This window comes from Pongo abelii, chromosome 5, assembly GCF_028885655.2.
Source record: "Pongo abelii isolate AG06213 chromosome 5, NHGRI_mPonAbe1-v2.0_pri, whole genome shotgun sequence".
NCBI lineage: Eukaryota > Metazoa > Chordata > Mammalia > Primates > Hominidae > Pongo > Pongo abelii.
In genome coordinates this window covers 101,418,900-101,431,241 of record NC_071990.2, presented here as the reverse complement: position 1 = coordinate 101,431,241, position 12,342 = coordinate 101,418,900, and the positions used below count along the sequence as shown (strand labels likewise).

The window sequence follows — 12,342 nt, the reverse complement described above, 5'->3', positions numbered from 1 at the left end:
TGTCCTATATTGATGGATTTTAAAATTGTACCCATGATCTAGTGAGAATTTGTTTTAAAATTTGAGAACTTCACAGAAATTTCTACATTTTTTAACCAAGAATTCCCATTAGACCATGAATAATATTTTAATCCTTGTTTTTCAATGTATACTTAAATCACCTCCTTTTAATTACTTAGGTTCCCTTTTCAACAGTCTGTCTGTATTTACTTTAACCAGATTCTAAGAGGGACTTGGTAATATGATGGAATATTTGTAACTGCTTTATTATATCACTCTACAGTGTCCAGTTGGTAGGGTGTTTGCCTTTTTTGTATCAACTGCTTATGCATCTTCTCAAGTTTTTATATTATGCTATATAAACTAACGAATTAACCATTTGTTTCCTCACATTCTCCCATAAAGCTACAATAATTGAAAATAATGAGAGAAAGATCAGATTGTTGATCCATAGGGAGAAGGAAGAATAACATCATAATTATAAGATAGCCCTGTAATAAAAGGTAAATGCACACTAGAATAATTTCTGCGTAGGTTTACTATAATAAACACACACACACACACATTTTATGTTCCTCTCTCATTTTAAGGTTTGCCTCTTTAGGTTAGCTTTTTGGCTTCTTTCACTGTCTAACCACCACCACCACCACTGATGGGGCCACCTAGATAGCAAGCTTTGTTCACCTACTGGTTCTTTTTGAAAAACTTCAAACTTCTAGAAGTAATAGGCAATCTCAGAGCTTCCTTGCCTCAAGATATGGAACTACCAATTCCCCCAAAAGATAGCAGATATCTCCTCTTTACCATTGAGGAAGAATGTAAAGATCTGTCTTCCAAGGTAAATGTTAGTATAGAGTGAATTCATCTTCCACTTCCCTAATGGAAGTAGCCAGCACAGCTGCTTTGAAAGTATTCTAGGTGATTCAGTGTGCCTGAAAGGAAGACCTTTAAGGAGCTACGTTCCGGTGGATAAGTTTCCATTGTTATATATAGTCTTGGCTCTAACTTTAATAGGGGAGCTTTCATTTTATATTATTTTCCTTAACACCCAAGTATTTTTTTCTTTTAGTGAAAGCAAGTTTATTAAGAAAGAAAAGGAATAAAAGAATAACTACTCCATAGGATGAGCAGACAAGTCTTTTTGATCTACTGAGTTTCCAGTCTTTCTTCTCTTTTGCATGTGAGATACTATATAGACTCCAATTAATGTCACAATATTCTAGTAGGCTTTATCAATTGTCATATGTGCTAGCCAAAAAAATAATCAACTGCATAAATAAAGGGAAGAAGTATATTAATTGTATGGCTATACCTTTCTTCATTCAAACAACCTTCCTATATTTGCAAAAACAAATCTTTACAAGTTTATTGGTGGGATTGTTGTTTAGCCTAAACTTCAAAACAATAATCTGACCTCTTAATCTCTGTAACAACTTCTGATAAACTAAAAGTATATTACATTTCACATAGCTAGTATTATATTTTTCCTATAATTCACAGATATTCTGAAAATGCATTTTATCTTTAATCTATTTTTTAAAGTATATTAGCCGATAACCTTAAGATATGTATGGGCCAAGTGCAGTATCTCATGCCAGTGATCCCAACAGGGGAAGGCTGAGGCAGGAGGATCGCTTGAGGCCAGGAATTCAAGAACAGCCTGGGCAACAACAAAGTGAGACCCCATATCTACAAAAAATAAAAAAATTAGCTGGGCATGGTGGCACTCACCTGTAGACCCAGCTGCTTGGGAGGCTAAGGAGGATCATTTGAGCCCAGGAGTTTGAGGCTGTAGTGAGCCATGATTCATGCTGCTGCACTCCAGCCTGGGTGACAGAGTGAGATGCCATCTTAAAAAAAAAAAAAAACGTGTGTGTATATCTATGGATACACACAGTAGAGTCTGAGAATAGGAAAGAATAAGGGAAGAAAAAGAAGATATAACGATGTGGGTATTTTTCATTAAAAATTATTTTAAGTGAAAGGTATTATGACTGTAAGCTGGTTCTATATTTTCGTTAACAAATGATTCTCATTTGTAGTAGATTAAAAAGCATAGGAATATTTTATGATGCCAGGAGGTAGAATTGCCATGGAGCAGAGTGTTTATGTATAGATGCACTAAGCTCAGGCTCAGTGGGTTGGTGATGTATTAAAGAATGTCAGTGTCATTTAAGAGTTCTAGAATTGCAAAGTTTAAATACATTTAGCAGTGAAAATAGTCCAGGTATTGCTGAGCTTAACAATAGAAGTATTTGGTCAAACCCTTAATGCAATACCTGTACGAAATGTTTTGATATAGCAAATGGTAGATAAAGTCTTGTATATTTTTGTAGAATCTTTTCAAATTTTTAAATGCTTATAATTAGACCAAGAAAACGTTCTCTTTAAATAGACAGTACTGCACAAGAAGCTTCAGAAAGCTTCTTCTAATCATTTTGAGAAAAAGGTGGGTAGATTATAAGTAAATAATTTATGGATATGTTTCAAGGAACTATGAGCATTAATACTATAAGCATACAGTTGGGGTCTTTTGTATCATCTAAAGTCTGCTGGAAACTTATCAACTATAATGACACCGACTGTTAAGGTGACTTGAGTACAGTGCTTGGGATATATAGATCTCAGTATATCATAGGTAAATAAATATTTCACTTTTTTCTTTTTAATTCTTTTATAAGAAAGACTGGAAAAAGAGATTTTTTGTTTGTGGAGTCTTTCTTACAATGTTTTTAAGATTTTCTGCCAAATCTGAATTATCCACAAACAAATGTAGTTTACTTGTTGTAAATGTTAGTGTGACTTTATCAAATTCATAGAGATGAAGGTGAAGTCGAATTCAGGCTGCATTCCTGGCCAGACTGCCCGGAGTTCATATTCTGCCATAAAAACCTGATGAAGTTGTATTAGTAGATGACTAAAAACAAATAATTCTAAATGAACTTAATCCTGAGTGATTATTCTTCCAAATGCAAAGGACCACACAATGGTGCAGAATCTTAGTCCTAGTTGGTCAAAGTTATATTTTATCTCCCAAAACACCACCTAAAACAAAGCACCATTCTCCACTAGGGAAGTGATACAGAGCTGATGCATTTAGCTTTCCCAAAACTAACACAAATGTGTGGATTTTGAGGTGTTAAACACCTTTACTTACTCTTGTGGATTTATAGCCAATCTCCCTTCAAGGACTATAATATAATTTGGAAGGCTGTTTTCCCTCTGGATGACTTTACCTGTAAGCTTTTGTATAACAATTTGGTGGTGGTTTGTTGATGATATGATGCTATTATGAAGGATCCTTCTACCCCCTGCTCCTCTCCTTATACCCACATAACAACTCTTTTCCCGGTTGGGGCTGTAGGAAATGAGTAATGCTTAACCCATTTGTGTGATCAATTCACTTAAGCAGCTACTGTGAAATGTTAATCACAACTTTAATTTGTACTGCATTAGCATTTTGATTAACTTGTAGGCTTGCTAGCACACTTGAAGCGCTTTTACTCATAGTTACAGCTCGGAAATGACTTTTTGATTAATTAAGTTTGTTAGACAGCAGCTGAGCTTCCTGAATGCTAACCTTCTGGGGGTAAAAGTTCAGGAGAAAGTTACTATGAACAACTGTTGCTATTGAAAAAGATTCTTATAAATGTACTTATAGCATTTTAATTATTGACAAAATATTGTATCATTACTTGCAAGTGACCTGAACCTTTAAAGGAGTGTGCTTTTCTGTCAAGAAAGCTTTTTCGGGTTTTCCCATCATTGTAAAACTTCTGGGAGCTCTTGAACTAAATAGTGCATTTTCTAGCAGATGTCTAACAACTAATGTTTTAACAAGCTGCCTAGGATCAATTTCCATAATTTTTTTAAATAAACTTTTTGTTTGAGAATAGTTTTATATTTCCAGAAAAGTTGCAAAGATAGTACAAAGTTCCCGTATACCTAGAACCTACTTTTCCTCTAATATTGACATCTTAAATATATTAGTAAGGTACATTTGCTACAATTAATAAGCCAATTTTGGCAAATAATTATTAACTAAAGTCTATACTTATTCACAATTCTTTTTTACCTAATATCCTTTTTCTTTTTAAAATTTTTTTCTTGATATATAATACTTGTACCTATTTTGAGGTACATATAACATTTTGATACAGACATACAATGTGTGATGATCCCTAATGCCCTTTTCTATTCTAGAGTCTCATTGTGGATATCCCTTTAAATTCAGTAGTCATTTCTCAGGCTCCTCTTGGCTCTGAAAGTTTCTCAGACTTTCCTGTTTTTGATGATCTTTCCATAGTGTTTTGCATTCTTGTGACACTTTATAAATAACAACTTGGTTTTTATAAATTAATGTAATTTTTCTCATTTTGGCATGAATTTCTTTCTTTTAAACTCTGATGACAATATATCATCCCCATGTCATTTAATTTGAACAGACATGCCTCACTTCAACCTTTGTCATGATCTTATTTTCTCTTTTTTTTTCTTTTTCTTTCTTTCTTTTTTTTTTTGAGACAGGGTCTCACTCTGTCACCCACGCTGGAGTATAGTAGCCTCAACCTCCTGGGCTCAAGCGATCCTTCCACCTCAGGCTCCAAGTAACTAGGACCACAGGCACACACCACCACACCCAGCAATTTTTTTTTTTTATGGGATCTCACTGTTTCCCAAGCTGGTCTTGAACTCCTGGATTTAAGTGATTGTCCTGCCTTGGCCTCCCAAAGTGCTGGGATTACAGGCGTGAGCCACTGCTCCTGGCAGTGATGTTATTTTCGTATGTTTATTGTAATCTCTATACTAACACTACATACATTAAGATGATGACAAGAGATATGGGGAAAAGGAGGAAAGGTTCCTTGAAGAGGAGGAGGGATAAAGGAGGAGGAAGAGAGAATATAAGTCTAAAGAATACTAAGAAGGGGAGAGAGCCTGGAGCCATCTGTCCAGTTCCATGCATACACCCTACAGCCACAGAGACTTGAGGACACTAAGGATTAAATTGACAGATTTCTTAAACTGAAGTTTAGATTTTAGGGGAAATTTTTAAAATAATGAGCCTTAGAGCTAGATTTTATTATCCACCCTTTAACCTACCTCTTTATGTACATTTAATGATACAGATTTTCTTTTAGTAGCCTAGGTCAGTGATGCTATTTCCTTGCAATGAAACTGACATAATTTTATCACAGTGCTCAATGTTCTTATTTTACTTTTGGATTATTTAAATCCAAAATTCAGTTGTGTTTCAAAAGATAAGTGCCTGAAGATCAAATGTTAAGATGTAGTTATAACCAAATGGTAGGTTAAAATTAATTTTAAAATTTTAGATTTTCAAAAAATATGTTGATAAAATTTACCCACAGAGACAATAATGAATTAAATACATAATAATTTTGTCTGGAGTTCACATTTTTCTGCTATGTGGGAAACAAGGTCAGATGTAAGCCACCTCAGATTCTTTTTGAAGCAAGACAGAATATGCGGAAATCAGCACATGTAACAGAGTACAGTGTAATGAGCACATATTTGAAACTGGAAAACCAAAATCAAACCTTAACTTCATCACTTGTTTACCATAGTCGCTAAACTTCTTTAAGCTTAAGTTCCCCTTTCTGTGAAGAAGGGTATTATTAATGCCTGCCTCATAGTTAGTATTGTTAAGTATTAGATGAGAGCTGTTAGTGAAAGTGTTGTATAATCTGTGCAATAGTATACAAATATTTTTATCACACCATATTGCATACTCTCTACACTGTCTGACTTTATATAATTCACTGTTCGGAGCTTTTTACAACAAATTCATGGGATTTACTTGATATGAAATGTAGAAGATATGTTGTCAAGCTTAAAATGTTAGCTTTTTAAAGTATAAACTGCAACTGTGGAAGATAAGAAGAAGAGTGTCTATAGGTTTGGATAAATCTGTTCTTTGCAGAAATACTTACACCACTATAAAAATGTGGTAGAATTTAAATGCTAAGACTAAGCCTGTTATGCTTAGGAAATTCTTAAAATTGATTCGAAATAGATGTTGAGGACATGTGGTGTATCCAAGTCATAAGGGATACCTTTGGCTTCAGGAACCCCACACCTTTAAAAATTTCCTTACAGAGACTGCCCATTTTCTGAACTCTAAAGGAGACCAGCAGAAGCCCCTCTTTTCTGTGAGTTCTTGCCCACATACCCTGGAAAAAGATAATTTATCTTCCTCTGACCCCAGAAGGGTCTTTTCTCTGTACAGCTTATTTCCTGCTTAGTATATGCTACCTAACCTCAAGGATATTACAGTCCACCTGGAAAAATAGAAAGTAAGCTCTGTAAAAACAAACAGCTATATAGTATGAGTATGTTTGCATTTTATCATTGAAAAATTAAAGCTTACAGAAGATAGAAGCCATTAAAAAGCTCCTAATCAAACTCCTTGATTTATCAGATGAGGAAAATGAATACCAGTGGTTAAGTGATTTGCCCAAGGTCTTACAGCTAATTTAAAGGCACAATACTCTAAACTCTCAGGCTAAACCTTTTTCTAGTATACCACACCCCCTCTTCAACCAGTATCATGTATTTGTGAATCATACTACTGATTACACTTCATCCAAACTTATTATTTGTTTACATTCTGTCTTGTCAGGAAAACTTCACAAAGTTTCAGTTTATCTAGTATGCACATTCCTCAGAGAATCTTTAATTCTAATTTAGAGCCCCATGCAAAGTCTACACACCTTCCTCCTCATCCTGAACTTCATAGGCAATATACTCTATTGGTTAAAGCAAGCCCTTTGAAGTCAGGTTCCCCAGAACTGGAGTCCCAGCTGTACCCATTTACCAGAGCTATGCAACCTTAGACAGTTTTCTTTACCTTTGTAAACCACAGTGTCTTCATCTGAAAAATGGTTTAAATTCAATAACTTACATTAAATGGTTAACAGAGTGTTTGACAAATAGTAGATGCTTAACAAACATCCATCCTAATCACGACTATTTCAGCAGTGCCTGTGAGACTCACTTAGCTGCCCTCCCCTTCCCTTTCCAGATGTCATCTCCAGGTAAACCCCGCTCTGCTTCCCCTATCTCTGCTCCATGCATGCTCATTTTAATTATTTTGACCGCGCACTTTGTGCCCAGGATTTCTAAGTCCACAGCTCTAGCCCATACACTGTCTCCAGAGCCCATTTTCACCTGAACTTCTTGGCTTCATAGTAGCGCCTCACTTAAAATGTGTTCAAAATTAAATTCATCACCTCCTCTCCAGCTCACTTCTCTTAAATAAATGACAACCCTATTGTTTTTGCTAACTAAAATAAGGTTTTAGTTGTAGTATAATTTTATAAGTGGATACAGTGCTTGAAATCACATTTCCATTCTTCCAGGGCTTGTGATGACAAAGAATTCCGAATCAACAACTCACTGAAATTGATTCCAACTTAGTAGAAGAAAGTCTCACACACACAGTCAGCCCCCATTCATGTTTCCCCAACACTCAGAATCATCCTAGCTTTGTCTGGTAGATAGAGTGTCAAGTAGAAAGTGGATAAGAGGTAAAGGGGTATTAAGTATTTGCCTAATGTTAATGTTAAGCTGCTAATGAATGTCAAGGATAATTTATCCTCCATGTACTAAAACAACTTTTATTGTTTAGATCGCTGAGTATTAGATCCCTATAAAGGACTTTGGGGATTACTTTGGAAACTCAGGCATGCTCTCCAGTTGTTACCAAAGGCATCCCCAGTCTGGGGAGGAGCATATACCTGTTAGTCCTTATCTGCCAGGAAAACTGCTGTAAAAGGTAGTGAGACACAAGGAACTCCTCCTAAGCTCAGTCATATGAAGTATATCAGTGCAAGCTACCAGGACTCTCCAATCCATTTGCCTGGACCATCCCTTGGCCTTAGCCCCTGTCAGGTTTGGATCTCTGAATAGTCACATGGGCTTGCCCACTCAAACTGAAAACCAGGCCCACAACCTCCAGTTTGGCCTGAGATGCAGGATCTGTCTTTGGCCTTGTTCCCTGCCATCTTGTACAGCAGTACCCCCTTATCCTTAGAACATAGTTCCAAGACCCCCAGTGGATGCCTAAAACCATGGATACTACAGAACCTGATTACCATCAATTAGAACATGTTTCTGTTCATGTCTTCTACCCATACATTTCATGACTTTCCAATCTTAACTAAGCATGTATCATGCACTGAGGCATAACTTCTGCAGTTTGAGGTGTGACAGCAAAACTAACATAAATTTATTTTTTCTTCTTCACAATTTCATGGACAAACTATCCTTCCTTCTTATTGTATGCCTTAGCAACCTCAGCATATGATTTCTTTTGTTTTCTTATTAAATCAAGAACATTCACCTTTTCACTTAAAGGAAGCACTTTACAGCTTCCCTTTGGCGTATTCAAATTACCAGCATCACTACTCTTATACGTCAGGGCCATTATTAAGTAAAGTTAAGGTCTTAGAATATATTCCCCACAGATAAGGGGGGATTACTTTATGTTTATCTGATGTTAAAACTGTTTTTTTTCTCCTGTACCATACTGTATTTGGTAGATGTGCAATAACTTAGGCAGAATGTTGTTATGATCACTGTAATTAGATTTTTACCTGTATTCTTTAATAATTATTTCTTGAGTGCACTGTGCTGGGGCTAGAATTACAAGGAATGATTCCAGATTCTTGCCATCAATAAGCCTATACTTTAAAGGACAGATGGGTGAACAGAGGATTACAAAAGGATGATGGTGGAGTGTGTCAAGAACAGCAGAGGCATAGGAAAAATACTGTCATGCATCACATAACAGGGTTTAGTTCTTAGAAACGTGCCCTTAGGCAATTTCTTCATGTGTGAACATCATAGAGAGTACTTACACAGACCTAGATGGTAGAGCCCACTACACATCTAGGCTATGAACCTGTATAGCATGTTAGTGTACTTAATACTGTAGGAAATTGTAACACAATGATATTCATGTATCTATACATATTTAAACATAGAAAAGTTACAGAGTATATGGTTGTATAGTCTTATGGGACCACTGTTGTATATGCAGGTTCATTCGTTATTGATCAAAACATCATTATGTGGTGCTTGACTGTACCTACAACTATCTGGCAGCTTCATTGTAAAAAGTAGCATTTGAATGAGACTTGTTGGATGAATAGGAATTTCCCAGAGGGACAAAGTACAAGGAATTGTATTTGTTTAAAAAAAGAAAAAAGAAAAAAGAAGAAGAAGAAGGAGGAGGAGGAGGAGAAGGAAACATTTAAAAGCAAGAGTCATTGTGGGAAAATATCAGTAGCTACGTATTGCTCTACTAAGAGTACAGAGGGGGACATGGCCAGAGTGAAAAGCAAGGATCAGACAGATCAGAGGATGCTGACTGTCATTCAGAGAAGCATCAGTTTTTTTATCCCCTACACAGTGTAAAACCATTAAAGAAACGTAAGCAGAGGAATGATATGATCACTTTTACCTTCTTACAGTTCACTTCAGTAACACCATAAAGTACAGATTGAAAAGAAATTAGATAAGAATAAAGAATAATTAGAATTTTCCAGGAGAGAAACGAAGGTCTGCACTAAAACAGTGGGGGCAAAGAGAACAAGACGACTAGGGAGTAATTGAGCAGAGAAACATGTAGCAACATTTTGGTTCAACTCAATTGGGGAGCTGCAAAACCTTTTACCATCACAGATTCTTGGTCTCTCCACTTACGTTTTCTCTAAATTTAAACAAGATAAATAATAGTTTTCTATTTATTATATGGCTTTTTTATTTATTTCATATAAGTAGCGAGCATGATTTTTTTACATTTTCACATCTGGATCCTACAGTGAAAAATTGTGGGGAAATCTCATAAGTTTTATGAAATCTTTCAACTTCATCATGAAAACTTCAAAGTTAAGAACATATGGTTCATCCATCTAGCTCTTCTAGTATGTGAGCTTTTGGTCTGGAATTTATTTCCAGTCAAGTTGCAATGTAAAATCACAAGTAAAATTGCCATAGTTACTCCACATTGCAAGTTCTGACATCATCATAATACTGCATTAGGTATAATTACTCATTTCTCTTTTCCTTTTCTCTTCCCTTTGTAAGACTCAAGAGTTGTGACTTGTGGACTACTCTTTTTTTTGTCTATGAGTAGCATTCATCATGACCTGTTGTCTCATATACTTCAAAGAAAGACAAAGTATATTATCCTGCTGTACAGAGAAAAAGGAAGAATATAAGTGGATTTTCCCTAGATTTATAAATATGTACATTCATACATGTATACACATTCATATACACACACATGTATAAATATACCTATTATACCAACATTCTGCCTTTATGATGTATATCTAGCAGGTTAATGGATGCTAAAGACCAATTTAACCATGCCATCACATGAATCATGATATCCAGAAATTTTGATCCATTTCTCTGTAATATACTAAGGAAACCATAGATTCATTTAGCCAGATGTTTTTTAAACTTTCACTTTTTGTAAATTAGAGAACAGAGTGGGATATTCAATGCTCAGAAGGAAAATGTTTCTCCATCAACAGTACTAAGTAGTATAGCAAATTAATTTTTACAACATAATATGCGTTAAAAATTATTTCTAAAAGTCCACTAACAACAGATTTTGTACATTTTATAAATATTTGGCTGTCATTGAGATATTTACTATTAAAGTATCATTTTAATTATTTGCTAGGCATATCTAATTTCTCCTGTCTTCATATCCTCATTTCCCAAAACAAGAGTACAGTACTAAAACTGCATAAAATAGCTACCTAAGATCATGATATTAACTTATGTGTCTTTAAGTCAGCATTCTCCAGAATCTAATTTAATTGAAATAGCTTTGCCTGTGTAAACTTCACCTTTGTTTAAATAAGATTTCACTGTTTAGTTTTGCCTTAAGCAAATGCAGCCTTTTGTTTGTCCATAAAACATTAGATTAAATGTATAGACTAATATGAATAGCTTTTCATCATTCCACATGTACCACTAGCAGTTGCCCACTTTGCTAGTGTGTGGTGTGGTGTATTATTGACAGAAAACCAGGCCTCTATCTTTAGCCTGTTCTTTGGAGAAAATAAATTTTTGGCAAGAAAAACTATCTCCTTACCATTATTGAGTTTAAATTTGAAAGACTACATGAGATTCACTCTTTAAATGCAGCTGCTAATGTTCTTAATACAGTGAATTATATGAGTATTTGCTCTCATAGTAAGTATACTGAGTTTTTATCTTTGTTTTAATGCTAGCTACCAATATTATGTAGCTATCCCTGCTGCCCTAACAAAACTTATTATTTGGCCCTTTTTAGGAAGTAATGTACAGTAAATGCTATGATCGGATTTGTTCCCTGCAATCCAACTGTGATTTATTTTCTGGTTTCTATGTTGATGAATAGTAATTTAGAGATATAATGCTTGGTTTCTTTGTTTTTTGTTAAAGCTAACATCAGAATCCCAGTGGAGGGGGCAAGTACCATGATATAATTCTTGTAACGTGTGCATTTTCCCTGTTCAGGCAATGCTGGACGTGGCTGCAAACCAGGGCTGGCTGGTGACTGTCCTGAATATCACCAACCTGATTCAGATGGTGATCCAGGGTCGGTGGTTAAAAGACTCTTCTCTTCTTACACTACCAAACATAGAAAACCATCATCTTCACCTTTTCAAGTAATTGTTTTACTTTTCAATGTAATTGTTTTGTTTTGATTTCAAAAAAATATTTTTTATATATGTACTCACTGAAATTTTATGTTATGCAGAATACTGATTATTGACATGGAAAATACTCCTGTTTCCCAGAGTGAGACATGGCCAAGTGACATAACATTCTTGTTTGGAATTTGATCATCAGTCCCAAGCTGAACTACAGTTTAAACTTCTCCTATCTAAATCATTTTCCATTTGAAGCATTGGAAACATTTTTATGTTAATTGTGTTTATTCCTTTACAATATCAATCTTCATTTAAGGAGACATCATTAAAATGCTTTGTGATCTAAAGCAAAATAAATGACCAATGTCTGTTATTGTTGAGGAGACTTGAGATATCTGAAATCCATTGTCAAAAGTAAATTGTGCATCTGCAAAATGTCCCAAACTAGGTGGTTATATATATTAGGTGCTCAAGATATAACCTATACGTAAGAGTTTATGTTAGCATCAATTATTTAACCCGTAAGTCTCATGTACATGACTGAAATATGTTTGCAAGGAAAAGAACAGTGTCTAATACAAGCAGGGTTGGCAATGTTTAATTGGAAATGTTTCTTTCACACCAGTGTTTCACGCCAGTTAAGAGATACTTTGCAGCCAAA

The 12,342-nt window shown here is 35.1% G+C and overlaps 1 protein-coding gene across 4 annotated transcripts in view; it reads left to right on the top strand.

Annotated features, from left to right (window-relative positions):
• Positions 1 to 12,342, top strand: part of ASCC3 (activating signal cointegrator 1 complex subunit 3) — a 377,280-nt gene that overhangs the window by 356,300 nt on the left and 8,638 nt on the right. For all 4 annotated transcript variants that reach the window (XM_024248504.3, XM_024248503.3, XM_054557910.2 and 1 more), the window contains one exon: positions 11,545 to 11,696. In XM_024248504.3, coding sequence (XP_024104272.2) covers positions 11,545 to 11,696 — 152 coding nt within the window. The remainder of the gene's footprint in view (positions 1 to 11,544; positions 11,697 to 12,342) is intronic.